Below are 26982 nucleotides of genomic sequence, written 5' to 3' on the forward strand. Positions count from 1 at the left end.
GGCCTTCAGTTTAAAAGCACAACACATTCTTTTATAGCGTCTATAGCTTTTATTCTGAAAGTCAGGAAGCAGCTGATTCAGTGAGCTTGACTCTTAGTTCCTGGTATTTGCCGGGTCCATGTGAGCAGCAGCAGCAGCAGCAGCTCAGAGGAGAGGAAGCTCTCTTCGTTTGGTGAGTTTATTTCAGCAGCTGATCCCGACGAGGTGACGTCTTACCTGTGAACGGAGGTGAGCGTCTATATAAAGCTCCAACAATGACGAGTGACCTTTACACAGTTCAATTCTTTCACAGTTTAGTGTCTGACACTGAAGATACTGAGCGTCATATTTCTGTGCTTGATGTCCATTTTTTAGGATCTGATCTTTATAATATTCATATAGAGATTGTAATGAAACTTATTTATTAATATTATGAATATTACATGTATTTCCTTCAACCAAATGCAGCCTGGTCATCCATGTTGTTTTCTGTCTTCTTCCACTGAACTCTAATGGGGCCTCTTTATGATCGCAGGTGAAGTGCCCCCCCCCCCCCCCCCTTAAACCTTAATGTCCGTCAGATACCACACACACACACACACACACACACACACAGAGCGAGAATGTGCCTCACATTCCTGAGGCCCACGGAGAGGAAGGAGGTCTGAAAGGTCAAGAGAGACAATTCATGGGGGGGGGGGGGTGAAAAGGGAGAGGGAAGGAGAGAAAACCGAGGTTGTTGTGAACTTGTCGTTTAAATGAAAAAAGCCACTGATCCATCCCTTTTTGTTTTTTCCTGCCACAGAGGAATGATGGGAAATCTTTGCCCCTGGCGACCCGAGTCCAGCCCGGCTCCCGCTGGCTGTTTGCCACTCTGGTGGCCATGGCGTGCATCGGCGGCATCCTGGTGGCAGCCATGACCATCGCCTGCCTGCGTCACCACGCTCACCGCCTGGCAGCGAAGAAGCTGGGCCTGGGACCGGAGGGAGGCGGCTTCAGCCACCAGGAGTACCAGGTGAGAGGGAGAGATATCCTGTCATAGTTTCTGGTACTGAGGAAGTTACAGTAAAAACCTTTCACTCGTGGAGACGGCGCTGAAAGAAGAGTGAATGAACATGATCTGTGATGTAAAAACTAGAGCACAGCAGTGTACCAACGTGATGCATGCATAACTGGCTCACCAGGACCTGTGTCGCCAGCACATGGCCTCCAAAGGCGCCTTCGGACGCCTGGAAGCCGCCGCCCTGGGCGCCGTGGGAGGAGGGAGCGGAGGTGGTGGAGGTGGAGGAGGGGCTGCTGGCGTTGGGGGAGCGGGAGCGGCAGGAGGCGGAGGTGCGGACTCCAGGGTGAGCAGCGTGTCGTCCCAGTTCAGCGACGGAGCCCAGCCCAGTCCCAGCTCCCACAGCAGCACGCCGTCATGGTGCGAGGAGCCGGCGCAGGCCAACATGGACATCTCCACCGGTCACATGATACTGGTCAGTCCCTGACACACACTGCGCTCACACTTAGTTTAACTGGGCAAAGTTAAGTTGTTCACTTTCGTTTCTAAAGGCGTACATGGAGGATCACCTGAGGAACAAGGGCCGTCTGATGAAGGAGTGGGAGGCTCTGTGTTCCTACCAGGCGGAGCCCAGCGTCGTCTCTGTGGCTCAGAGCGACGCCAACGCCAAGAAGAACCGCTGTCCCGACTCTGTGCCCTGTGAGTCCAGCCCCGTGTGCAGGGCACTTAATGTTAACAGCATTAAAAACATCATCAATAATACTAATAACCTGACACTGTCCTCCAGACGATCACTCCAGGGTGAAGCTGAAAGCCGAGATCAACCCTTCACGCTCTGACTACATCAACGCCAGCACCATAGTAAGTTCCCGCCTCTCTCACGACGTCGTGCTTCACCTGCTGTAAAGATGTAAAGAGACTATAATCTCCCTCCTCTGAGGTGACCTCTCTCTGCCCCCCCCCCCCCCCCCCCCCCCCCCAGATCGAGCATGATCCCCGGATGCCGGCCTACATCGCCACCCAGGGTCCTCTGTCCCACACCATCTCTGACTTCTGGCAGGTGAGCGCTGACTGGGGTTTTAATTAAAAAGCTATATATTACGTGACTACGTTACAATTACCTCTTTGAAATTCAAATTTCCACAACCTCCTTTGTTTTCCTTCTTACATTAAAATTTACTATAAAATACTATGTTACTACATTATGTTAAGTAACGTTACTAGGTTACAATATGTTGTGTTATGTTATATTACTACGTTACTACATCATCACGTCACGCGAGCGTCACAGAAACAAAAGCACAGGTGTGTTGGTTCTTTTAGCAGCAGGATTCAGCTGTGAAACAACTTCAGTCACAACTTTAACGAGTCATTAAAATGTCAGTCCCTCATTGTTTCCCTACCCATAACCCCCTGCTTTTATCTGATGCTGTTGTGATTGATGCTGTTGTGATTGATGCTGTTGTGATTGATGCTGTTGTGATTGATGCTGTTGTGATTGATGCTGTTGTGATTGATGCTGTTGTGATTGATGCTGTTGTGATTGATGCTGTTGTGATTGATGCTGTTGTGTTTGATGCTGTTGTGATTGATTGATGCTGTTGTGATTGATGCTGTTGTGATTGATGCTGTTGTGATTGATGCTGTTGTGATTGATGCTGTTGTGTTTGATGCTGTTGTGATTGATGCTGTTGTGATTGATTGATTGATGCTGTTGTGATTGATGCTGTTGTGATTGATGCTGTTGTGATTGATGCTGTTGTGATTGATGCTGTTGTGTTTGATGCTGTTGTGATTGATTGATGCTGTTGTAGATGGTCTGGGAGAACGGCTGCACCGTGATCGTGATGATGACGGCTCTGGTGGAGGACGGAGAGAAACAGTGTGACCGCTACTGGCCCGACGAAGGCTCCTCCCTCTACCACATCTATGAGGTCAGAGCAGGTGACACCCCGGTGCGTTCACTGTAATACCCACAGGTTTGGTTACCATGAGTAAAGTGCGTCTCGGTCCCTCAGGTGAACCTGGTGTCTGAGCACATCTGGTGTAACGACTTCCTGGTGAGGAGTTTCTACCTGAAGAACGTGCAGACGCAGGAGACCAGGACGCTCACTCAGTTCCACTTCCTCAGCTGGCCGGCTCAGGGCATCCCCACCTCCACACGCCCCCTGCTGGACTTCCGCAGGTACTGCTGCTACCTGTACACACACACACACACACACACACACACACACACACACACACACACACAGTGTAATAAGAATATTTCAACCTGTTCAATAGAATTTTCTAGAAATTAGAATTTAGACTTAAATTACAGATAAAATTTAAATAATTAGTTGTTTTGCAGATATCTGAAAGGTTCCCGTTCTGGAGCTTTCGATTGTATCACTTGAGCTTCCTCAGCAGAAGACTTTTTGCTCAGTTGTCATGAAACAGTAGATTCAAATTTAAATGTGTTCAGTTTCTTTCTGGAGGACACCTCGTCACTGTTGCCGTCCGCTGAGGAAGACTGAGTGGTGCGGTCGAAAGCTCCAGAACAGCGACTGATTGACTTCAGATTCTACTTCCAAAGTCTTTAGCTTTAAAGTTCCTGTTGCTCATTGTCGGACATGTTCATATTTCATCATGACTGAATGATTTCACTCTAATTGAACTCACTGACCGTCGTAACATGATGAAGCAACAGTCGTTCTCTCTCCCACCCTTCAGTCTTTCCTCCCCCGCTCCCTCCTCCTCCTCTGCCCCCCCTCCCTCTCTTTTCCCGTCCTCCCACCCTGTGCGATGGAGGTCAGCGGGGCCCTTGGTTTAATTTTGAACATATCTGTCTGTGTCATTCTTGTGGTTTGCAGCTAGTAGTCTGGGTCCAGTTGCATAGTCACAAAAATGATCATGGACTGATGTGGCTGCAGCAGGAGGTCCATCGCCGAAAACCCCTTTCCACCCCCCCCCAATCTATCTATCCATCATGCATACTGCTTCTGAAAATGAAAACGTTCATCTGACTTGTGTTATTTAGTCCGTCAAGTTTTATTTTGAAATAAGTTTGTTTTTGCACGATCATTCAATTATTTACTAACCTGTCTATTTCATCACTTGCTGCTTGTGTTTTACCTGTTTACAGATACATGAACGAGCATCACGTTGGTCGTATATAAATATAAACATAGATTCTGTATTTTACTCACTTTATTAGGTACACCTGTGCAGCCATAACATCCGCTCTGATGATGCCTTGTTGAAACCGTCACAGTTAATTTAATCACATGTTTTGAGGTTGTAGTTGATGTTGCTGTTGAACTGGACTGTGTCACATTCGGACGGGTTTTTTATTCTTCCCACATTTAACAAAAAATGAGAAACGTCTTTATGGAAGTCACAATATGGAAAAGTGCAATATCCAAATCACAGGAGCTGCAATTTTATTTTGATAAAAAGGTAAAATGTGTCACAACAGACCATAAATGAAGCAGAGACACCCCTACAGATGTAAAGGAACATGCATATTATATTATATTATATTATATATCCTAGGGGATAAATAAAATAAAGTATCTATCTATCTATCTGCCAAAATAATCACAATATGATAGTGTGAATATAATGTCGTCCAGTCCAGCTCCACCTTTAACTATGAGCTCAGTAATCAACATGAGTGAATTTACACATCAATAAAAACTGAACATGATGAGTTTTGTAAATATAGATGCAGAACTGTTTTACATTCATCTCATTTTTATTTTATTGTAAATGTCTCCTGCATGTTTGCTCGTTCATGTACCTGATGACAGTCATGAATAAATAATAAATATACCAGCAGGAAGTAAACCATGGCTGGTTTTTATTTTCATTACCATGACGTGATATTGTTTCAGTAACCATCTTGTTTGTCATGTTTTCGCCTCAGGAAGGTGAATAAGTGCTACAGAGGACGCTCCTGCCCCATCATCGTGCACTGCAGGTAAACTCTTTTTTTCAAATGATGCATGTGCAGTTGCATCGGCCTACACCAGACAGACAGATAACAATAGATAATAGAGGGCGGATGCTCTCCATTGTAGTACCGCATCAGTCCAGTAGGTGGCAGACATATGCAACAGTTTTGCAGTGTATGTCTCAAATGTCTTTCACCCTGATGTTTGTTTTCCACTGTAATCACTTTATTTCTAATTATCTCTTTCATTCATTAGTTCATTTCTCAAACTGAATTTGATCATTTAGATTTTTTTTAAAGTCTGTTTTGTGATGCCGTTTCCATAGCGACGGCACAGGCCGGACTGGGACTTACATCCTGATCGACATGGTTCTGAATCGCATGGCTAAAGGTGAGGTTTATTTATAATCACATTTATTGTTTTTAATCAACACGCTTCATATGGTCATGTTTAATTATTACGTCACCATCATATAAACATGAATCTGCTTCCTGCCTGTTGCGCTGCAGGTGTGAAAGAGATCGACATCGCCGCGACACTCGAGCACGTGCGCGACCAGAGGCCTGGGATGGTTCGCACTAAGGTGGGTTCAAGCAACAAACATGTCATTTCTCAGCATTTTAATATCGTATACTTTGCATATGTGCACCAGGAACTGTCTGTCTCCATGTCCACTATTGTGTAAGATATAGTCACAGTCCGTCTCTGTGACACCTGCCCCTGTTTCTCCTAATCCACCTGAACCTGCTGGACCCCACCTGCCACATTAGAACCAGGCTGTAGAGATAACATGAGTAAAGAGGAACCAAACACTAACAATAGAGTGTCAGTGTCCAAAGTGAGGAGCTGAGGGTGAGTCAGGAGTCTGCTGGTGCAGCACCCAGTCCTGCTCTCCACCCACCGACACCCTGCAGGTGTAGAAGTCAGTTTAAGCCACTATGTAAATTTTTATTTGAAATATTGTCCGTCTGAAATGAGCTCTCAAACCACTCCCCCCCCCCCTGCAGCAGCCATCTTTAATAATAATTGTCTTTCTTCTTGTTTCCAGGACCAGTTTGAGTTTGCGCTGACCGCTGTCGCAGAGGAAGTCAACGCCATCCTGAAAGCTCTGCCCCAGTGAAACCAGTTAGACCCAGACCCGCCCACTCTGCCCCCCCCCCCCCCCCACTCTGCCCCCCCCCCCCACCGACTCTCGCACTCAGATTTACCTTTGCTTTCCTCTCTATGATGATGATGATTGTCATGATCTGTCTGTCCGGTGATGCCTTGAATCGTAACATAACGACTTTAAGGTTTGGAAGGATTCACACAGACAGTTTATCTGATTTCTAAGTGTTTTGTGGTGCAGCTGTGATGTGTTCAGGGACAATCAGAGAATTAAAAAAATGAAGCTGTTCTAACAACACGCATTAAAACAAAGAGGCAATGAAGCTGCCTGTCCCAAAAACTAATATTTCCAGCTTCATTTGTGAGACTTTAAAGATCACTGGTTAAGAATCTGAAGGGATGAAGTTGGATTATGCTCGTTTCCACATCTGTAGCTTCCCTCCCTCCTCACACGACTAACACACTGCGTCCTTCTCTTTGTGCCATTCAGATCATTTGAAGTGGATAGATCGTTGTTTACCTCATGCAAGTCAGAAAATGAAATAAAAAAAAAAAGAAAGAAATGCTATTCTATGAAAAAATAAAAGCTATTTTGTATCTGTGAGACCTTAAATAAATCTTTTTGTGTTTAAGTGCTGCAATCACTCCGTTTGACTTCTGTGGCTTTCTGTACCTTATAATCCATGTTTTAAAGTTTATTATTAATATATGCTCATTTACATCATTTCATTTTCTAAAGTTTCTAAAAGTTTCCAAATAACCTCTTGTGAATAGCAAATTAATAACCCTGATGTCCTGTCTCATTGTACCCATAATAAACAGAGAGGATTTAGTGAAGGTCATGCACATTCACCTTTGACCTTTTATGCATCCTGTCTGTGGTATAACAGTAATTCTTATGCAGCACCTTAAAAAGACAATTAAATTAACGTTGGTTATATATATATCTTTTTCTATCTTAATTAATATTCAATTAATATATTGCCATTATATATTAACCTAATAAGCCTCATACTTTCTTTCTTGGCAATTTGGAAACTAAAAATTTGATCAGTTTATATATATATATATATATATATAAAGCTAAATTCTATGATTTATATGATTTACTGCAGATTTTAAATGTGACATAGAACCAATGCTAGTTTCATATAGGTGGGATTGTATTCTATATTTGTGTCTTTGAACCATAAATCAGATCGATCCGATGAAATAACAGAGACACAGGTTCTGTTTTGAAGCTTTAACTCAAACAGGCAGAGTCCTTATCTAGTCAAACGTCCCTCATTATCTCAGACAGATAAATCCACGAGGCTGTTTGGGTCTTTTGTCTCTTCTCAGTTTGTTTCTCGAGTCTTGACCCAGAAATTAAACTCTCAGTGGACTTACCCCAGAAACACCACACTATCGGACCCTGCTGCTGCTGCTGCTCCAGGATTTAGCCTGGTCCAGAATTAGACGACACACTGGCCCCATCACAACAGCTTCAAAATTATCCCTCAGCTCCCACAGCAGCGGAGATTAAAGCCTTATCAGTTATAAACATAATGGAGGTTTAATCTGCTCCCGGTAAAGTAGTTTGAGGCTTCACTCATTCATCATTTCATCATTTCATCAGGGGGATAAAGTTTACCTCTGATTTCTAAACCGCAGGCCAGAAAAAAAAGTGTAAGACTGACCATTTCTATTTTAAGGACTACAATTAAGAAAATTTAATAAGTGTCACTTACGGCGTTTAATTTGTCTCAAACCCCGTCTCTGTGACCGATACAGACACAGATCCGCGTTATTTTTTATACTTGTCACTGAGATGAATCAGCACAATTATAAGAATCTGAATTTTTCTAGCTACACCTGAATGCAGCACCGGCTAACGTTTGCTCCCGCCGACAGGAAATTCAAACCGCCACTTTGGCTCCGCCTCCTCAGAAACCCATAAATACCAGGAGCTTCACTTCCCCTCCTCAGTACTGCCTTCAGCAACCGATACTTCACGTCGGCGAGAAGGAGAAAAACAGTCTGAAAAATGGTGAGTATTAAAGATGGAAAAAGACCCACTGGCGTTTTTAGATGGTTGATAAAAGACTGGCTTTTGTTTCTGTTGGGGAGAAAAACGCATTTTTTTTTTTCTCTTAAGCGTAATTTCGCATGATTAAATAATACGCATTAATATGTTTAATCGTTCATATGTGGTTTAAAGGTTGCATAAAAGCCGTAACGTTTTATTAAATTGACGTGAAGCTGTTTGTCGGTTATGTTCCCGCCTGTGAGTGCGTAGCGTTGTTTGACGTGGAACAAGGCCAAACTACTGGCGCAGTTTCAAATGGAAAAAAAAAAAAGATGGCTGACAGAAAAATACGGTTAACCTTGTTCGTCATATGCGCAAAATACATTAAAATAGCTCTCGGGAAAGCCTTTTGTGTCCGTGTGGCTGTAAATGCAGGAGCTGAGAATGAAACTTAAGAGCGCGTGAGCTGGTGGGCGCCATCAGATAACGCCCAAGTCCGTGAACGTTACACAAAGGTAGGGCTTTGCAGTGAGCAGCGTGGGGGCAGGGAGGAGGACCTCCTCCTGCCGGTATGGATGTTTTTTACACTCCTCCCTGATGGGTGGTTTTTGCTGCTCACTCAGTTACGGGGGGGGGGCAGCAGTCAGCCCACCACAGGTCTGCAGCAACCTGCCATGTGACTCAGCATACATGATTCATCAGGGCCTGCTGAAAGTCATCACCTGAGGCCACGGATTTGCCAAAAGTTCCCGCCTAAGTAGATGATGACGCTGTATTTTTGAAACGTTTAGTCTATTAATGTCGGAATATATCGAGATGCAGCAACTTTAGAGCCGAATCCTTTCAGCCAATCGATCGATGCGTCAATAAAAATGAAAGCGCACGGAAACGGTTTATTTATTAATTAATTTATTTAAATCCCTTTTTAAGCCGTTTCAAATGATTGACAAAGTATATGACGTATTAATTAGGACAATGTTATTTCCGGCTCCAGTAAATAGGAGTTACAGTGCAGATTTGAAACGGAATAACTGCATATTAATTTCATGAAGTGAATACTAATACAATCATGTTTTTATTGCAGATGCTTTGTTAAAAAGATGAAAATTATTTTTGTGGACGACACAAGCTTACTTTGTCTTGCCTGCTTAAGGTTTCTAATAAAAACTATTTTAAAATAACCATGAAGGGGTCTGATCAGTATGAGTGATGTGATGTTTCTTATTATAAAAATCAAACCAGGGCATATCATGATGTCAGACACAGGCTCTGAGGACGAGCCGATGTGTGATTTGGGTCAGCAATTCACCACAGAGGAAGAACTGTACAAACTAACAGCAGAAACATTAAAGAACAATCTGAATGTGAAGTGGTTCATGGTGCAGGTTTGTCTGGTTATTTAGCACGGCTCTGTAGAAGCTGGTGACTGAGCCTTCTTTTCTCCCCCCCCGCAGCGTGAGTGTATTTCTATGCACGTCGGCCAGGCCGGCACCCAGATGGGCAATGCATGCTGGGAACTCTACTGCCTGGAGCATGGTATCCAGCCGGACGGTCAGATGCCCAGCGACAAGACCATTGGAGGGGGGGACGACTCCTTCAACACCTTCTTCAGTGAGACTGGAGCCGGCAAACATGTTCCCAGAGCTGTGTTTGTGGACCTGGAGCCGACTGTCATAGGTAAACACTGACTTTACTAAACAAACAGGAAACTAGTGCCTTTAAATAGAACTAGTCTGGATGTAATGATGCAGAAGCACATTATACAAACCCTAAAGATTATTAGGGCTCAAAAAAATACAATTTTATTATCATTTAATCTCAGATCTATTTTTTTCTAAATGATTAATAGTCTGGTCTTTAAATGTCAGCAAATGATATTTTGAATTTCCTGTATTTATATATAAAAAAAACTTTTACTTAAATGACATTTGTAAGTTTCTGGTTTTAATTTAGTTTGATTAACTTGAGTTCAAACATGAATAACCCAAGTTATTCCAGACTAAACATGAACTTCTGTCAAACATTAAAAGTGAAGTTTACATATTAAACAAAGGAAACAAGGACAGAATTTTAAACATCTGACTGTTTTGCCCCTCGTGTCAAACATTTAAATATATTTTCCACAAACTCTTTTCATTCAAATGAAGCCAAAGTTTTCAAATGTAAAATGTTGAAACACAAAAGGCTCAACAAGAACTTTAAAAATAAATGCTCAGCCTGATACAAACCTCATCACCATCTGATGCAACTTTCAGTGTGTGAGTTGTCACTCGGACACATCAATGAGGATCAGTACTTGGAATTAAGTGTCACTAAGTCCTGAAGCAAATGGCCAGAAATCCTGTTTGATCAGCCGACCGACTTGTAGAGTGAGATGGAGCGTCACTGTTTTCTCGTTGATCCTCAGATGAAGTGCGAACTGGAACCTACCGCCAGCTCTTCCACCCTGAACAGCTGATCACTGGAAAGGAGGACGCCGCCAACAACTACGCTCGTGGTCACTACACCGTCGGCAAGGAGATCATTGACCTGGTTCTGGACAGGACTCGTAAACTAGTGAGTTCAAATTTTCATAATGTGTTGGACGTGTGGCGTTTTCAACTGAGAAATCACTGGTTCACATGACCTCATTTTAAAACTGTCTCCCTCAGGCGGACCAGTGCACAGGGCTCCAAGGTTTCCTCATCTTCCACTCCTTCGGAGGAGGAACCGGCTCTGGCTTCACCTCTCTGCTGATGGAGCGTCTCTCCGTCGACTACGGCAAAAAGTCCAAGCTGGAGTTTGCGGTCTACCCTGCCCCCCAGGTGTCCACAGCCGTGGTGGAGCCCTACAACTCCATCCTCACCACCCACACCACCCTGGAGCACTCCGACTGCGCCTTCATGGTGGACAACGAGGCCATCTACGACATCTGCCGCAGGAACCTGGACATCGAGCGTCCCACCTACACCAACCTCAACAGGCTGATCGGACAGATCGTCTCCTCCATCACCGCCTCCCTGCGCTTCGACGGCGCCCTGAACGTGGACCTGACGGAGTTCCAGACCAACTTGGTGCCCTACCCTCGCATCCACTTCCCTCTGGCCACCTACGCCCCAGTTATCTCAGCAGAGAAAGCCTATCACGAGCAGCTCTCCGTTGCTGACATCACAAACGCCTGCTTCGAGCCAGCCAATCAGATGGTGAAGTGCGACCCTCGTCACGGCAAGTACATGGCCTGCTGCCTCCTGTATCGTGGAGATGTTGTACCTAAAGATGTCAACTCTGCCATCGCCACCATCAAGACCAAGCGCACCATCCAGTTTGTGGACTGGTGTCCCACAGGCTTCAAGGTGGGCATCAACTACCAGCCTCCCACCGTGGTTCCTGGAGGAGACCTGGCCAAGGTGCAGAGGGCCGTGTGCATGCTGAGCAACACCACCGCCATCGCCGAGGCCTGGGCTCGACTCGACCACAAGTTCGACCTGATGTACGCCAAGAGGGCCTTCGTCCACTGGTACGTCGGAGAGGGAATGGAGGAGGGAGAGTTCTCAGAGGCCAGAGAGGACATGGCCGCCCTGGAGAAGGATTACGAAGAGGTGGGAACTGACAGTGTTGGGGAAGAGGATGAAGGGGAGGAATACTAGATCACTGAAACATGCTGCTCGCTGCGGCGCCATCGCTTCACCAATCCCAGAAAGAAAATCTCAACACCAGAAAGTGTTGTCGCTAAACAGTTTGGACTCATTCCTCTAAATTCTGCACATTCCAGTTCAGTACATGAGTTTCCTGCCTCATTGTTATTCATCCTAACTAATAAAGAACATGAAGTCAGTCTTTGTCCTGTGTTTACTCCAGTTCACATTAACAATCAGCTGACATTGGTTTTTTTATAAGCATCTCTAAGGAAAAGCTCATGAGTCATGTGACTATCAGCAGTGTTACAGGTAATATTACAGGAGTGAACTTACTCATTTATGAATGTCTCTAGGTCAATGAAATTCCAGGAAGTGACTAAAGGAAAATTAAAATGTCCAAATTAAATGTCTTGTTTTGAAACAGAATCAGCAAATAGTGAAACATTTTAGGATCTGGAACCAAAGAAATCCTGTTTGAATAAAGGACTTAAAATAATGAAACTTTGATTCAATGTAATAGTTTGATCTTTATAAACATAAAATCAGAAGGTGACCTGCAGAGTTGTGGTAAGTATTAAAGATGCTGCAGTGACACTGCAACTTTCAAAGGTGAAGTAATTTCATACAGAACTTAAACTTGAAATGTCTATAAATGACTAAACCTACGTTTTATATATATATATATATATATATATATATATACTTTCCCCAAATGTTTCCATCAATTCTCAAACCTACAGAAATACATCTTAATATGGTAAAATTCTTATTTTTAAATGCTTTATTATTCAAAACATTAGCTGTTTAATTTAATGAAAGCAATTGAACAAAGGAAAATTAAGGAAACATTAACTTCTGAAAAAGTATACGGTAAAATAAGTACAGTAGAAGGAAATGTATAAACGATAATGACTATAAAAACAAACCATATACATCAGGGTACTGTGAAGCAAGAGATATTATATATAGATATTAGGAAAAATATTTAAGGCTTTACAAGTTTCTATTGTTTATAATATAATAGTTTTTTTACAATCAATATATATATATATATACTTTTTAAATGTCTCTTCTAATTGAATAGTTGAACCAGTCAACGCCTTAAAGAAATGTTCTATATCCAACCAAAACATTACACTTTACATTAAGTGTGATTTAATTTATTTCTAAGATTCCAAATAAACAACATAAGAAATTATCACAACAGAAACTCAGTTTAAAAACATATAGATGTCAAAGTCTTGATAACAAGAAAATAATAACAAATACAATAGTAGTATATTAAATAAGTAAAAAAGAAATGCCAGATGAATAAATAAAAACATTAATTTAAAACGAAGCAAAAAATAATAAATATAATCAGATTGATTAAAAAATATTCCTTTTATTTTGTGTTGATCCTTAAGAAATGGAAGAATTATAATTTTCCAATAGAAGCTCAAAGCTACAAGTAATATTGTCCATGATGGTGAAGACAACAACTCCCATGATCCCACAGTACTTCATGACGTCACCCACCACCATCTTATTGTTTTGTCTGAGACCCCCAGAGGCAGAAGTTACACACTGTGTTTAACTGACACGTTTTCTCCAAAATAAAAAGTATCAATAAAAAGGACAAACTTCAAATCCTCCCAAATACAAAGGATGATTATCAATAATTTTATCATCAAGAATAGTTTATATAATTAGATGATCATTTATTTCATGAGTAATGAAGACTGAACTCTGCTGTGTCCTAAAGGAGCTGGGAATAATCCCCAGGTATTTAGTGGTTTCACGTAAGGCTCTGCACGAGGCGGAGAGGAGGGATCAGACTTAGATATGTGGCGCTTATCGAGGAGGTGGAGTGAGTTAATGAAGCATGAGCTGTGCAGTGTGCGACTGTTGTCAGACAAAGTACACCAACAGAGACATGTCTCAGTTTATTGTTTCAAAACAAAGACACAGGAAAGACAATATGTTACTGAATCGATGGTTCAGATGTGACGATATGTCTAATATAGAATATGACTCGTTTTACTTTCAGATTAACAGGAATTTAGCAGCTGTAAAGACATGAATTTATTTGTATTGTAATAGTATCTAAATGTCACAATGTGTGGAATTTCATACAAGGAAAAATTACTTTAAAAGTTCAGGAAATGCATAAAATAATGGACATGAAGGCCTCAGTATGCTTCAAACAAAACTTTTATAACTTTTCAAAATAGACTGAGACAGATCCTTCAATTATGGATAATTTATCAGATTTCATCCCTCTCTATTATGTCTAAAAACCAGTAAGACGACCTTTAAAACGACCCAGTCACTGCTGGTTTTGGTTGTTTATTTCAAATTTAATATTCCTCCCCTTCTTCCTCTCCTTCGTCCCCAATGGTGTCGGTTCCCACCTCTTCGTAATCCTTCTCCAGGGCGGCCATGTCCTCTCTGGCCTCTGAGAACTCTCCCTCCTCCATTCCCTCTCCGACGTACCAGTGGACGAAGGCCCTCTTGGCGTACATCAGGTCGAACTTGTGGTCGAGTCGAGCCCAGGCCTCGGCGATGGCGGTGGTGTTGCTCAGCATGCACACGGCCCTCTGCACCTTGGCCAGGTCTCCTCCAGGAACCACGGTGGGAGGCTGGTAGTTGATGCCCACCTTGAAGCCTGTGGGACACCAGTCCACAAACTGGATGGTGCGCTTGGTCTTGATGGTGGCGATGGCAGAGTTGACGTCTTTGGGCACCACGTCGCCACGGAATAAAAGGCAGCACGCCATGTACTTGCCGTGACGAGGGTCGCACTTCACCATCTGATTGGCTGGCTCGAAGCAGGCGTTGGTGATCTCTGCTACGGAGAGCTGCTCGTGATAGGCTTTCTCTGCTGAGATAACTGGGGCGTAGGTGGCCAGAGGGAAGTGGATACGAGGGTAGGGCACCAGGTTGGTCTGGAACTCTGTCAGGTCCACGTTCAGGGCGCCGTCGAAGCGCAGGGAGGCGGTGATGGAGGAGACGATCTGTCCGATCAGCCTGTTGAGGTTGGTGTAGGTGGGACGCTCGATGTCCAGGTTCCTGCGGCAGATATCGTAGATGGCCTCGTTGTCCACCATGAAGGCGCAGTCGGAGTGCTCCAGGGTGGTGTGGGTGGTGAGGATGGAGTTGTAGGGCTCCACCACGGCTGTGGAGACCTGAGGAGCCGGGTAGATGGCGAATTCCAGCTTGGACTTTTTGCCGTAGTCGACGGAGAGACGCTCCATCAGCAGAGAGGTGAAGCCAGAGCCGGTTCCTCCTCCGAAGGAGTGGAAGATGAGGAAACCTTGGAGCCCTGTGCACTGGTCCGCCTGCAGGACACTGAATATATCAGAACTCCTTTCATACTTTCAGACAGAAATTAAATGTTTGCAGCCAAACTCACCAGTTTACGAATCCTGTCCAGAACCAGGTCGATGATCTCCTTGCCGATGGTGTAGTGACCACGAGCGTAGTTGTTGGCTGCGTCTTCCTTTCCGGTGATCAGCTGCTCGGGATGGAAGAGCTGGCGGTAGGTTCCTGTACGGACCTCGTCTGTAATTGGGAAACACCAAAGAAACAAGGTCGTTCTCAAACCCGGTTCAACCTCCAGGACAAATCTGCATCAGAGAACAATAATCTGACCGATGACCGTCGGCTCCAGGTCCACAAACACAGCTCTGGGAACATGTTTGCCGGCTCCGGTCTCACTGAAGAAGGTGTTGAAGGAGTCGTCCCCCCCTCCGATGGTCTTGTCGCTGGGCATCTGACCGTCCGGCTGGATGCCGTGCTCCAGGCAGTACAGCTCCCAGCATGCATTGCCAATCTGGGCTCCAGCTTGGCCAACGTGGACAGAGATACATTCACGCTGAAAGAACGAGTCGTTCAAATGTCAAGAACTTCTTGTAAACAGTTTTTTAAAAGAAAATCAGATAACGCTCTTAAATTAAAGACAATAATTAGCTGGTTGTAGGAATGTTTTAAAGAGGCAGTGTGTTTCACTTCAGGTAAGTAATCCTTCACAAACCAATGACACTGTGAAGGGACTCGACCGTAGCTACTATAGAATGACAGGATGGGATCATGTTTGCGGCTCTGAAATCCAACAGGTCTCAAATTTGCTTTATACACCAAACACAAAGAGCAGTGCTGTCACCAAGTCCCGAACATTAATATTCACGGCACAGGTTTTACTTCCTGTGGCTCAAACTGTTTCTGTGGTGGGATGTAGCTCATGTGCGGAACCAAGACATAAAATAAAAGCAGTCCTCACCATGTTTTCGTCTCTCGGAGCAGTCCCTCGTTCACCTGAGAGGAGTGGTTGGGGATGTTTGTGTCAGGTACGAGTGTGCGAGAAGCTGCTTTATAGCGCAGCATCACCAGGCAACGGCCCCGGCATGTTGTGGTAACAGGAGGAGCTGGAGAAGCAAACACCGTCTCCTTCAATGAAAGATGAGGAGGAGGAAGAGCACAATAAAAGACAATCCACCGGCCTCCTCCCCACCGTACACGGCTGAGGAACGACGGCTGTTGTTACACAGATGAGTAACTACCAACAAGTGGCAGAGAAACATGTTCGGCCTCCTCTCAAATTTCACATTTTAGATTTAAGACCAGGCAGGAGTTCAGACTTGTTCATGAATACTTGGACAGGCTTTTGTAAAATGTTGGTTTACCTGCTGATGGATCAAACTCACGTCCTGTTAGTTACACAGCAAATAAAAGATCTGTATGTGAAAAACCCACTTCTCTGCTAGAGCTTGTTCACCTTAAAACTTGGCTCTGTTACCGTGGCCTCCATTCTCTAATCTCCCACAGGAGGGAAAACAGATACCTCCCCAGAGTGACCTGAATAGGCTTTTGTTACAGATCACTGCTGCATCACCACTTTGGTTGAGATTCATTTGCAATGCAAAGATGGCCGTCTGCCTGGGGACAACATTCGAGCACGCTTCTCTCTAAGGCAGGTGACGTTATTGTTGTCTCTTCTCCAGCGGGTTAAAGAGCATCGACTAATGCACCGAGTTTTATCACACCAGAGAAACACAACAGCAGCATGCTGGTCCTATTTGATTGTCCGGATGCATGAAATACTTTTAAAAAGACACTCTGCTGTATGAGTTGAACGAGGCTGTAATATGTGACCTCTGGATCTGATGGTAACTGTAGAGACGTGACGACAAACTGTTTGAATCTCCCAGGAGGGTTTTGCCAGAACATGCTCCCGTTTGGTTTCCCTAGTTACTCTTTTCTCACCCGTCTTTGCTCTCGGATGTCGGCTGATCCTAACAGGCGGGGCAGTGGTTCAAGAGGTGTGTGTGTGTGTGTGTGTGTGTGTGTGTGTGTGTGTGTGTGTACAAACACACTCTCAATGCAGGAGCACACACAGAGCACACAACAGGGAGGTGGTGGTTGCTGTGTCCCTGCATGTCCTCTCATTGTTACTGACAGACTTTATTACCTTTATAACAACTTTTAGCACAAATAAAACAGACACATGCTGGAGTTTAGCTTTATTTTTCATTTTGTGTTCTTGTTTCGAAGAGTTGAATCAGTGTTTGATATTGCTGTTTTGTAGAAAATTGAAATACAATTGTGGCTTAGATCTTAGCTCTTAATATTCCTCCCCTTCTTCCTCTCCTTCGTCCCCAACGCTGTCGGTTCCCACCTCTTCGTAATCCTTCTCCAGGGCGGCCATGTCCTCTCTGGCCTCTGAGAACTCTCCCTCCTCCATTCCCTCTCCGACGTACCAGTGGACGAAGGCCCTCTTGGCGTACATCAGGTCGAACTTGTGGTCGAGTCGAGCCCAGGCCTCTGCGATGGCGGTGGTGTTGCTCAGCATGCACACGGCCCTCTGCACCTTGGCCAGGTCTCCTCCAGGAACCACGGTGGGAGGCTGGTAGTTGATGCCCACCTTGAAGCCTGTGGGACACCAGTCCACAAACTGGATGGTGCGCTTAGTCTTGATGGTGGCGATGGCAGCGTTTACTTCTTTGGGTACAACATCTCCACGATACAGGAGGCAGCAGGCCATGTACTTGCCGTGACGAGGGTCGCACTTCACCATCTGATTGGCTGGCTCGAAGCAGGCGTTGGTGATCTCTGCTACGGAGAGCTGCTCGTGATAGGCTTTCTCTGCTGAGATAACTGGGGCGTAGGTGGCCAGAGGGAAGTGGATACGAGGGTAGGGCACCAAGTTGGTCTGGAACTCCGTCAGGTCCACGTTCAGGGCGCCGTCGAAGCGCAGGGAGGCGGTGATGGAGGAGACGATCTGTCCGATCAGCCTGTTGAGGTTGGTGTAGGTGGGACGCTCGATGTCCAGGTTCCTGCGGCAGATGTCGTAGATGGCCTCGTTGTCCACCATGAAGGCGCAGTCGGAGTGCTCCAGGGTGGTGTGGGTGGTGAGGATGGAGTTGTAGGGCTCCACCACGGCTGTGGACACCTGGGGGGCAGGGTAGACCGCAAACTCCAGCTTGGACTTTTTGCCGTAGTCGACGGAGAGACGCTCCATCAGCAGAGAGGTGAAGCCAGAGCCGGTTCCTCCTCCGAAGGAGTGGAAGATGAGGAAACCTTGGAGCCCTGTGCACTGGTCCGCCTGCAGGACACTGAATATATCAGAACTCCTTTCATACTTTCAGACAGAAATTAAATGTTTGCAGCCAAACTCACCAGTTTACGAATCCTGTCCAGAACCAGGTCGATGATCTCCTTGCCGATGGTGTAGTGACCACGAGCATAGTTGTTGGCTGCGTCTTCCTTTCCGGTGATCAGCTGCTCGGGATGGAAGAGCTGGCGGTAGGTTCCTGTACGGACCTCGTCTGTAATTGGGAAACACCAAAGAAACAATGTCGTTCTCAAACCCGGTTCAACCTCCAGGACAAATCTGCATGAGAGAACAATAATCTGACCGATGACCGTCGGCTCCAGGTCCACAAACACAGCTCTGGGAACATGTTTGCCGGCTCCGGTCTCACTGAAGAAGGTGTTGAAGGAGTCGTCCCCCCCTCCGATGGTCTTGTCGCTGGGCATCTGACCGTCCGGCTGGATGCCGTGCTCCAGGCAGTACAGCTCCCAGCATGCATTGCCCATTTGGACGCCGGCCTGACCGACGTGGACAGAGATACATTCCCTCTGGAGCAGCAGAGAAAATAGGTGAAGTTAGTGGCAGCCATGTCACTAACACACGTTTGAAACAGCTTTCGTACTTTGTGAACGTGTTTGAGAGGCGTGAAACTGCAGAGGCTTACCATGATTATAAATTCCTGCTGCTGACGTTGAGGATCTCCTGTCGGTGTCGGTGCGCCTGCTGAGATTCGTCTGGTAGTTATAGTTTCTCCAAACTCTATGGTAACCAGCTCTGTTGTCGATAGACGGGGGGTTAACTGGGTTTAGCAGAGGGGAAAAGCCAATAATTCAGCCGTGGAAAACAATGTGCAAACATGCTCGGCCACACATCAATAACCCTTAGTTCCTGCTCCAAGATAATATATAACCCCGACCCCCACGTATGTCAGGCACATAGAAGTCATTCAAGACGCGGGCAACAAAGCAAACAGTGCTTTGTTTTAGTGTTTGTGGAGTGCTCTGAGATTAATGAACTCCAAGCCTCAGATCTCCACGGAGATCTTCTGAAAGTCAGTCAAGGATTTTCAGTGAAATCCCCAAATACCTGCAAGAATCTGTCTCATTGCCTGTGAACTGAATAGTAATCCTGTGCAGAATTACGCCCCTCAGTTTTGGTGATTTAAGCATGAGAAATACACAAATACAGATACTTAATTGTTTCACCAAATCTGTCATGAGATGATGAAAAAAACGCAGAAACTGGCAACAAATTCATGTTTGCTCTTTATTGAAAACATTTACGTCACTTCCTGTATGTGCAGTGTACAAACCAATTTTTAAAATAAATTTCTTAGCAAAAAGAAATTAAAATAAATTTCTTAGATGTCCAGAATCTAAAAGAGTTGATAAAGATAATTGTTTTAAACTAATAATGTGATTAAAAATGATTATATCAGTGACAGCAGCAGTTCAGCTTAATGTTTAACCAAGTGGAGGTACAATACTGTTTAACCTCTTAGTTTATTTATTCTTTTTTGTTAAATGTATTTTATATATGAAGATATATGTGGTTTTTTTTTATATACAATAGTTTATTTTTATAGTAAATAAAGAAGCTGTTTTGGTGGCAGCTCTTGTTAAAAGGTTTGTGGTTAAAGTGATGACGGTGATAGTTTTAAAAGTTTCAGTACAGTCTCAGTGGTTCAGTCTCTCTGCTATTTGAGCCATTGTTGCAGCAGAGGAACCCCCCCCCCCCACCGCTGCCGCTGTGTTGTGTTTTCCACATGATTGGGTGTCCTGTTGTTATAGAAACGTCGAAGGTCACACTGCTGCTGCTGGTATGAAGCTGAAAATGTCAGCAACAACGTGGATGTACAGAACAACAGGCCTGTAGCCTGATGCACAGTGACAAGTTCAGCTGGTTACATGGTGTAAAGGCCTTTAATAAATCTGGATTATATTAAACACAGCTCCTGTTTGATGAAGCAGGAAGTTTGTTTCTACACATTTCTCAGACAGGATTTAATCATTCAGCATCACTTGTGTTTATAACAGTAACTCTGACGGATCTGATGAAGGGACTGAACTGACTTCAAACCTACTTTTCCTGCAGACACAGCAGCAGTCAGCTGAATCCTGACCTCAGCGCCACCTGCTGTTGTGTAGAGGAACAGCAGCGTGTGGCTGCATCTCTTTTTGACATCTTCTCACCGTCTGTGGAAGTTTGTCAATGTTCTACTAACTCAAGTTCAATTAAAACATATTTCAATTCAAACATCTTCACATTATATTCTATTGTTCTGTAATCTGACTGATGAAAACAACCACACAGAGTTTAAACTAGAATAAATATCCATCAATTAGCCACTAAGAAGTCGGTAAATACACTGCAATCAATGTAACCGCTGTTTTACTTTGAAAGGGAGGATGTGACTTTTACTGAAGCGTAATGGATTCACCTGTTTTTCTGCAATAACAAGATAATTATCTGGTTGATTCAGAAAACAGAGCAGGAGTTTTTAAATTCATGTTCTGTGATTTACTGTTAATACTGACACATAGTGTTCATCTGAACCAGGTTCACCGTCTTTACAGTTCTTCAGTATAAAAGTAGTATTTCATGCAGGGCTCTGTTGTACAGGCTTTCATCAAAACACAAATAAACAGCTGTCAAATGTTTTATCAGAGGCTTTTATTTTGAAACACCAGCACACTTAGTGACACAGAACAGATCATCATTATTATTATCATAGTGGTTGTTATTACTAGATTATTAACAGAAGTGAAAGTAAAAGAAAAGCAAACAAGGAGAGCAGGAGGACAGGTGCAGTTTAACAGGTTCAAGTCTCTGACTTTTCCCTTTAAGAAACATGATCAATATAATCATCCTCTTTACCTCTAACTGCTCCGTCCCACTGTCACAGAGACCTTCAGTGGTAACACCTTCACTGGGAGGTGAACACCAGTGTGAATGAATGGAAACAACTTGTGAGTGAAAGTGTGTGTGAAGGTGTGTATGTGTGTGTCAGTATCAGGATCAGAGAACGACAGTTTTCCTCTGTTCCAGTCCAGATTCACTCTGATCCTCTGGAGCTTCTTCTTCACTGAGAGATCAATGTCAGGAGCTGATGGTGACCGTGCTGAGTATTTACCTCCATCAAACAATATACTCCATACTTCAGACCGTATGTCTCCCTTCCTCTGGACAGACTCTTCTAACACACCCAGTATCCAGCCTGTATTGTCTCCAACCTCGACGTCCCAGCTGTGAGTCCCTGAGTTAAAACCCTCAGAGCCCAGGACAGACCAGGACCAGTAAGAACTAATCCTCTCTGGATTGTCAGGAAGCTTCTGTCTCACTCCTCGTCTCACTCTGGTCAGATCTTCAGACAGGTATAATACTGGACCAGCAGTGTTTGGGTCCAGAACCACAGGACTGTAGGAGACCACGTCCTTCATCTTGTTCCAGATGTTGAAGGTCAGGTTGCCCAGGTGTTTGGCCTGGTCTATCAGAGCTCCTGAGCCCAGCTGGTGATCCTCCAGCAGGGGGCGCTGCTGGACTCTGTCCACTGCAGCCTTGTAGCTGAGCAGGAATGAGACGTCTTCAGCTCTCAGCTCGTCCTCTGTGGCTCTGACTGTGTGTGAAAGAGCTGCTATCTCTCTGCTCAGAGCCTCCATCTTCTCCTTCATCACCTGACTCTTCTGCTCCTCTTCCTCCCTCAGTGCAGCCATCCTGGCCTCCTCTTCCTCTTCTAGAAACTGGTGAAGCTTCTTAAACTGCTCCTTCATCTGCGTCTCTGTGTGTCGGGCCTGGACCTTAATGTGTTCTGCTGTTTGATCAAACTCCACTTTAACTTGTTTAAGAGCATTTAACTTCTTCTTTAAGGGCTCCAGAGTTTCCTGAAGCTTCTTCTTGTGTTGTGGAGCAGCTTCATCGATGGGTCTGAATCTGTGGTCGGTGTGTGTTTCTGAATGCAGGCAGACGACACACACTGGCTGCTGATGGTCCAGACAGAAGAGTCTGAGTTTCTCAGAGTGCAGACTGCAGAGAGCCTCTGAAGATCTCTGCTCTCTCTCCTGTAAGAAGGCCTCACACAGGTTCTTCAGCACCAGGTTACAAGGTGGTTCAGGCTTTGAAGATCTTCTCTTACAAACTGGACACAGTCGATCTGGTTTCCCTCTCCACCAGCTCTGCAGACAGTCTTTACAGAAGCTGTGGCTGCAGGACAGAAGAACAGGATCTCTGAAGACCTCATGACAGACCGGACAGCAGAGATCCTCCTCTGATCTGGAAGCCATTTAGTCCCTGAGAGAAGCTGCAAACACAGCAGACAGGAAGTACAGTCAGTCATGGCTCCCCTCCCCCCTCTACTAACTTCACTGAAGTTTACTTTCACTTTGGAGTCCTGGTTTTTATCCGACTCACCTTCAGTGTGTGGAGTATCAGCAGGTGGAAGCAGCAGTGTTGTAGCTGGACTCTCTCAGAGGAAGCTGTTAGTTTGGTCTGAAGCTGAATCTGATCGTCTGTTTTTCACTCTGTGTCTCTCTCTAGTGAAGAAGAAGAACAACAACCTGTTTCCTGGTTTGTCTCGGGTGAGTCAGGTGAGGGGAGGAGTTTGTGCAGAAGTCTGCAGGGACAGAGATTCCTCCGCTTCTTTTTCTTATCTACATTATAAGGTGTTATTGTTAAGGTTTTTAATGGAGAGCGCAGTCCTCTACTGCGTATGGAGGATAAGCAGAAAATACTCGGATCATCTTTTACGTCTTGGCACATTTATTTATTTTTTAATACAAGTTTATTGAGACATACAGAACAATACAAAAGAATAGTGCAATGAAAATCTCCAGGGGGTTACAAACATATAAAAGAAATAGAATATTACAGAGGTATTACAAAAATATATCAAAGAGAGCACACATAGAAATAGTTTTAATAGCTTTCTTATTAGTGGAGTAATTAATGGTTTTTATATATTGTTTGACCTCATTGTTAAAAATAGAAAAGAGTGGTTTTTGGGCAGTGTATCTGCATTTATGGATATGCCATTTTGCCAAATATATGATCAGATTAATTACATAAAAGTGTCCTTTTTTTGTTGGTGGATAGTCAATGAAGCCAAACAATATGTTCAAAGCAAAAGGAAAAGTGTGGTAAAATGCAAGTAGAAATTAAATCACAAATATCCATCCATAATTTGGTGGAAAAGGGGCAAGACCAGAATAAATGAAAAATATCCTCAGGGTGTCCTTCACAAAATGAGCAATTAACATCAATATCTCTTTTGAATCGTTGTAGAAAAATGTTTGTTGGGTAAAATCTATGAATCAATTTAAAGGATACTTCTTTTGCTTTATTGTTTATCAAATATTTAGCTGACAAATTCCACATTTTTTTCCCAATTAAGGTTATTAATAAAGCACATTTATTTAACAATAAAGTGCGGACTGATGCGGACGGTTATGTTGTCCTCTCATCATCATGGCTCACACAGAACTGGCGCTCACTGGGAGCGTGATGACGTCACGTACTGTACGTACCGTAAACCTTATACGATACAGCAGTGCAGTATATCAGTCTACCATAATACAGGGAGTAAGGGCGCCATCAAATTACAACACTTAACAGTTGTGATGGAGAAGTGAACCGTGTTGAACAGCCGCATTATTTCTGCTGTGTTCAGTGTAATAATAGTGGAAGAAACACACGGTGACGGTTTAGCTAGCTGGCTAACATTAGCAAACAAGCTTCCGGTCAGTTCAGTCCCGACAGTAAAGTAACGTGATCTAAATCAAATCAGCAGCGTCCTGTGGAGACGAGCAGTTAGCAGATGCTAACACACAGTAAAGTGAAGATGAAACTCTCCCTGTAGTTTGGAGGATCAGGATCAGAGTCCAGCTCCTCTCTCCGTCTCACGGTGAAACTGCCAGTGAAACAGGTGAGAGACAGTTGACGTCACAGTGTTACCGACGTTTTCAGATCACAACACAAGGATTTTCTACCACTTAGCAACTGTACAGCTGCACATCGAAGTAGCTAACGTTAGCTGAAATTACTCACTGTGTGTGTGTGTGTGTGTGTGTGTGTGTGTGTGCGTGCGTTTGTGTGTGTGTGTGTGTGTGTGTGTGTGTGTGTGTGTGTGTGTGTGTGTGTCTCAGCTCAGACTCTGATCTCAAATGACTTAAACTTAATCCGAGTCCAACGCTCTTTACATTCACTCTGAATACATTTCATTTTAGCCAAATAATCCTAAACATAAAGAAAAGCTTGAAGTATCTTAAAGACTCACATTACAAGTAAAATAACTCGTCTTGTTTGATGGTTTTCTACTAGATAATCAATACAACTTGATTGGAAATGTGATGTATGAGGCTCTCACCTGTTCATTTGAAGGATGAAGATAGAAGAAAATCAAATCTGCATTGTCCAATCAAAGTGTCTCACGCTGTGTTTTCCCAAAATGCATTGCAAAAAATACTGTGAATTACTGTTTTAATACTGTTTCATGAGAGGAATTTACAGTAATATACTGCATTTAAAGATAACAGGATTGTACTGTTGAAATTTCCCCGTAAATTTTACAGGAATTTGTTACAGTGCAGATAATTATCTGGTTGATTCAGAAAAACAGAGCAGGAGTTTTTAAATTCATGTTCTGTGATTTACTGTTAATACTGACACATAGTGTTCATGTGAACCAGGTTCACCGTCTTTACAGTTCTTCAGTATAAAAGTAGTATTTCATGCAGGGCTCTGTTGTACAGGCTTTCATCAAAACACAAATAAACAGCTGTGAAATGTTTTATCAGAAGCTTTTATTTTGAAACACCAGCACACTTAGTGACACAGAACAGATCATCATTATTATTATCATAGTGGTTGTTATTACTAGATTATTAACAGAAGTGAAAGTAAAAGAAAAGCAAACAAGTGTTTGGAACAAGGAGAGCAGGAGGACAGGTGCAGTTTAACAGGTTCAAGTCTCTGACTTTTCCCTTTAAGAAACATGATCAATATAATCATCCTCTTTACCTCTAACTGCTCTGTCCCACTGTCACAGAGACCTTCAGTGGTAACACCTTCACTGGGAGGTGAACACCAGTGTGAATGAATGGAAACACCTTGTGAGTGAAAGTGTGTGTGAAGGTGTGTATGTGTGTGTCAGTATCAGGATCAGAGAACGACAGTTTTCCTCTGTTCCAGTCCAGATTCACTCTGATCCTCTGGAGCTTCTTCCTCACTGAGAGACCAATGGATGAAGTTGATGGTGACTCTGCTGAGAATTCACCATCAGAGAAACATATACTCCATGATCCAGACCATATGTCTCTCTTCCTCTGGACAGACTCTTCTGACACACCCAGTATCCAGTGTATATTGTCTCCAACCTCGACGTCCCAGCTGTGAGTCCCTGAGTTAAAACCCTCAGAGCCCAGGACAGAGCAGGACCAGAGAGAACTAAACCTCTCTGGATTGTCAGGAAGTTTCTGTCTCTCTCCTCCTCTCACACTGGTCAGATCTTCAGACAGGTGTAATACTGGACCAGCAGTGTTTGGGTCCAGAACCACAGGACTGTAGGAGACCACGTCCTTCATCTTGTTCCAGATGTTGAAGGTCAGGTTGCCCAGGTGTTTGGCCTGGTCTATCAGAGCTCCTGAGCCCAGCTGGTGATCCTCCAGCAGGGGGCGCTGCTGGACTCTGTCCACTGCAGCCTTGTAGCTGAGCAGGAATGAGACGTCTTCAGCTCTCAGCTCGTCCTCTGTGGCTCTGACTGTGTGTGAAAGAGCTGCTATCTCTCTGCTCAGAGCCTCCATCTTCTCCTTCATCACCTGACTCTTCTGCTCCTCTTCCTCCCTCAGTGCAGCCATCCTGGCCTCCTCTTCCTCTTCTAGAAACTGGTGAAGCTTCTTAAACTGCTCCTTCATCTGCGTCTCTGTGTGTCGGGCCTGGACCTTAATGTGTTCTGCTGTTTGATCAAACTCCACTTTAACTTGTTTAAGAGCATTTAACTTCTTCTTTAAGGGCTCCAGAGTTTCCTGAAGCTTCTTCTTGTGTTGTGGAGCAGCTTCATCGATGGGTCTGAATCTGTGGTCGGTGTGTTTTTCTGAGTCTCTGCAGACGAGACACACTGGCTGCTGATGGTCCAGACAGAAGAGTCTGAGTTTCTCAGAGTGCAGACTGCAGAGAGCCTCTGAAGATCTCTGCTCTCTCTCCTGTAAGAAGGCCTCACACAGGTTCTTCAGCACCAGGTTACAAGGTGGTTCAGGCTTTGAAGATCTTCTCTTACAAACTGGACACAGTCGATCTGGTTTCCCTCTCCACCAGCTCTGCAGACAGTCTTTACAGAAGCTGTGGCTGCAGGACAGAACAACAGGATCTCTGAAGACCTCATGACAGACCGGACAGCAGAGATCCTCCTCTGATCTGGAAGCCATTTAGTCCCTGAGAGAAGCTGCAAACACAGCAGACAGGAAGTACAGTCAGTCATGGCTCCCCTCCCCCCTCTACTAACTTCACTGAAGTTTACTTTCACTTTGGAGTCCTGGTTTTTATCCGACTCACCTTCAGTGTGTGGAGTATCAGCAGGTGGAAGCAGCAGTGTTGTAGCTGGACTCTCTCAGAGGAAGCTGTTAGTTTGGTCTGAAGCTGAATCTGATCGTCTGTTTTTCACTCCGTGTCTCTCTCTAGTGAAGAAGAAGAACAACAACCTGTTTCCTGGTTTGTCTCGGGTGAGTCAGATGAGGGGAGGAGTTTGTGCAGAAGTCTGCAGGGACAGAGATTCCTCC

At 44.3% G+C, this 26982-nt stretch overlaps 6 protein-coding genes and 1 long non-coding RNA gene across 10 annotated transcripts in view; 3 read left to right on the forward strand and 4 right to left on the reverse strand.

Moving 5' to 3' along the window:
• The window catches only part of ptprnb (protein tyrosine phosphatase receptor type Nb), a 17159-nt gene extending 10494 nt beyond the window's left edge, over window positions 1-6665 (forward strand). For 3 of the 4 annotated variants that reach the window (XM_056370583.1, XM_056370582.1, XM_056370585.1), the window contains 11 exons: window positions 785-994; window positions 1164-1454; window positions 1531-1678; window positions 1767-1840; window positions 1962-2039; window positions 2794-2913; window positions 2998-3164; window positions 4887-4940; window positions 5240-5304; window positions 5424-5497; window positions 5963-6665. In XM_056370583.1, the coding sequence (XP_056226558.1) occupies window positions 785-994; window positions 1164-1454; window positions 1531-1678; window positions 1767-1840; window positions 1962-2039; window positions 2794-2913; window positions 2998-3164; window positions 4887-4940; window positions 5240-5304; window positions 5424-5497; window positions 5963-6034 (1353 nt within the window). In that variant the 3' untranslated portion in view covers window positions 6035-6665. The remainder of the gene's footprint in view (window positions 1-784; window positions 995-1163; window positions 1455-1530; window positions 1679-1766; window positions 1841-1961; window positions 2040-2793; window positions 2914-2997; window positions 3165-4886; window positions 4941-5239; window positions 5305-5423; window positions 5498-5962) is intronic. The other variant, XM_056370584.1, reaches the window with a different exon arrangement.
• Window positions 6666-7894: 1229 nt separating this feature from the next.
• LOC130165370 (tubulin alpha chain-like) lies at window positions 7895-11842 on the forward strand. Its single transcript, XM_056370597.1, has 4 exons — window positions 7895-8050; window positions 9484-9706; window positions 10437-10585; window positions 10681-11842. Exons 1-4 carry the CDS (start codon window positions 8048-8050, stop codon window positions 11653-11655), a joined length of 1350 nt encoding a protein of 449 aa, XP_056226572.1. The 5' UTR covers window positions 7895-8047; the 3' UTR covers window positions 11656-11842.
• Window positions 11843-13558: 1716 nt separating this feature from the next.
• On the reverse strand, window positions 13559-16063 carry LOC130165368 (tubulin alpha-1A chain-like). The gene is made up of 4 exons (XM_056370595.1): window positions 15908-16063; window positions 15280-15502; window positions 15041-15189; window positions 13559-14966 (listed from the first exon to the last, which is right to left on the reverse strand). Exons 1-4 carry the CDS (start codon window positions 15908-15910, stop codon window positions 13986-13988), a joined length of 1356 nt encoding a protein of 451 aa, XP_056226570.1. The 5' UTR covers window positions 15911-16063; the 3' UTR covers window positions 13559-13985.
• Window positions 16064-17135: 1072 nt separating this feature from the next.
• Window positions 17136-18899, reverse strand: LOC130165369 (tubulin alpha-1A chain-like). Its single transcript, XM_056370596.1, has 4 exons — window positions 18882-18899; window positions 18543-18765; window positions 18304-18452; window positions 17136-18229 (listed from the first exon to the last, which is right to left on the reverse strand). The coding sequence occupies exons 1-4, from the start codon at window positions 18882-18884 to the stop codon at window positions 17249-17251; spliced, it is 1356 nt and encodes a 451-aa protein (XP_056226571.1). The 5' UTR covers window positions 18885-18899; the 3' UTR covers window positions 17136-17248.
• Window positions 18900-20873: 1974 nt separating this feature from the next.
• On the reverse strand, window positions 20874-22783 carry LOC130165365 (nuclear factor 7, brain-like). Its single transcript, XM_056370591.1, has 2 exons — window positions 22625-22783; window positions 20874-22514 (listed from the first exon to the last, which is right to left on the reverse strand). Exon 2 carries the CDS (start codon window positions 22495-22497, stop codon window positions 21097-21099), a length of 1401 nt encoding a protein of 466 aa, XP_056226566.1. The 5' UTR covers window positions 22498-22514; window positions 22625-22783; the 3' UTR covers window positions 20874-21096.
• Window positions 22784-22896: 113 nt separating this feature from the next.
• LOC130165376 (uncharacterized) lies at window positions 22897-24999 on the forward strand. Its single transcript, XR_008826785.1, has 2 exons — window positions 22897-24134; window positions 24530-24999. It is a non-coding gene; the product is annotated as an uncharacterized LOC130165376 (long non-coding RNA).
• On the reverse strand, window positions 24999-26921 carry LOC130165364 (nuclear factor 7, brain-like). Its single transcript, XM_056370590.1, has 2 exons — window positions 26759-26921; window positions 24999-26648 (listed from the first exon to the last, which is right to left on the reverse strand). Exon 2 carries the CDS (start codon window positions 26629-26631, stop codon window positions 25231-25233), a length of 1401 nt encoding a protein of 466 aa, XP_056226565.1. The 5' UTR covers window positions 26632-26648; window positions 26759-26921; the 3' UTR covers window positions 24999-25230.
• Window positions 26922-26982: the final 61 nt, after the last annotated feature.

Source organism: Seriola aureovittata, chromosome 24 (genome assembly GCF_021018895.1).
Source record: "Seriola aureovittata isolate HTS-2021-v1 ecotype China chromosome 24, ASM2101889v1, whole genome shotgun sequence".
Classification (NCBI taxonomy): Eukaryota; Metazoa; Chordata; class Actinopteri; order Carangiformes; family Carangidae; genus Seriola; species Seriola aureovittata.

Coding starts and splice junctions, on each gene's coding strand:
- LOC130165365 (XM_056370591.1), bottom strand. CDS start 22,497: ATGGCTTCCAGATCAGAGGAGGATCTCTGCTGTCCGGTCTGTCATGAG.
- LOC130165368 (XM_056370595.1), bottom strand. Junction 15,190..15,279: donor CCTGGAGCCGACGGTCATCG/GTCAGATTATTG, acceptor TCCCAATTACAG/ACGAGGTCCGTACAGGAACC. Junction 14,967..15,040: donor TGGACAGGATTCGTAAACTG/GTGAGTTTGGCT, acceptor AGTGTCCTGCAG/GCGGACCAGTGCACAGGGCT.
- LOC130165369 (XM_056370596.1), bottom strand. Junction 18,453..18,542: donor CCTGGAGCCGACGGTCATCG/GTCAGATTATTG, acceptor TCCCAATTACAG/ACGAGGTCCGTACAGGAACC. Junction 18,230..18,303: donor TGGACAGGATTCGTAAACTG/GTGAGTTTGGCT, acceptor AGTGTCCTGCAG/GCGGACCAGTGCACAGGGCT.
- LOC130165370 (XM_056370597.1), top strand. Junction 9,707..10,436: donor CCTGGAGCCGACTGTCATAG/GTAAACACTGAC, acceptor GTTGATCCTCAG/ATGAAGTGCGAACTGGAACC. Junction 10,586..10,680: donor TGGACAGGACTCGTAAACTA/GTGAGTTCAAAT, acceptor TGTCTCCCTCAG/GCGGACCAGTGCACAGGGCT.
- LOC130165364 (XM_056370590.1), bottom strand. CDS start 26,631: ATGGCTTCCAGATCAGAGGAGGATCTCTGCTGTCCGGTCTGTCATGAG.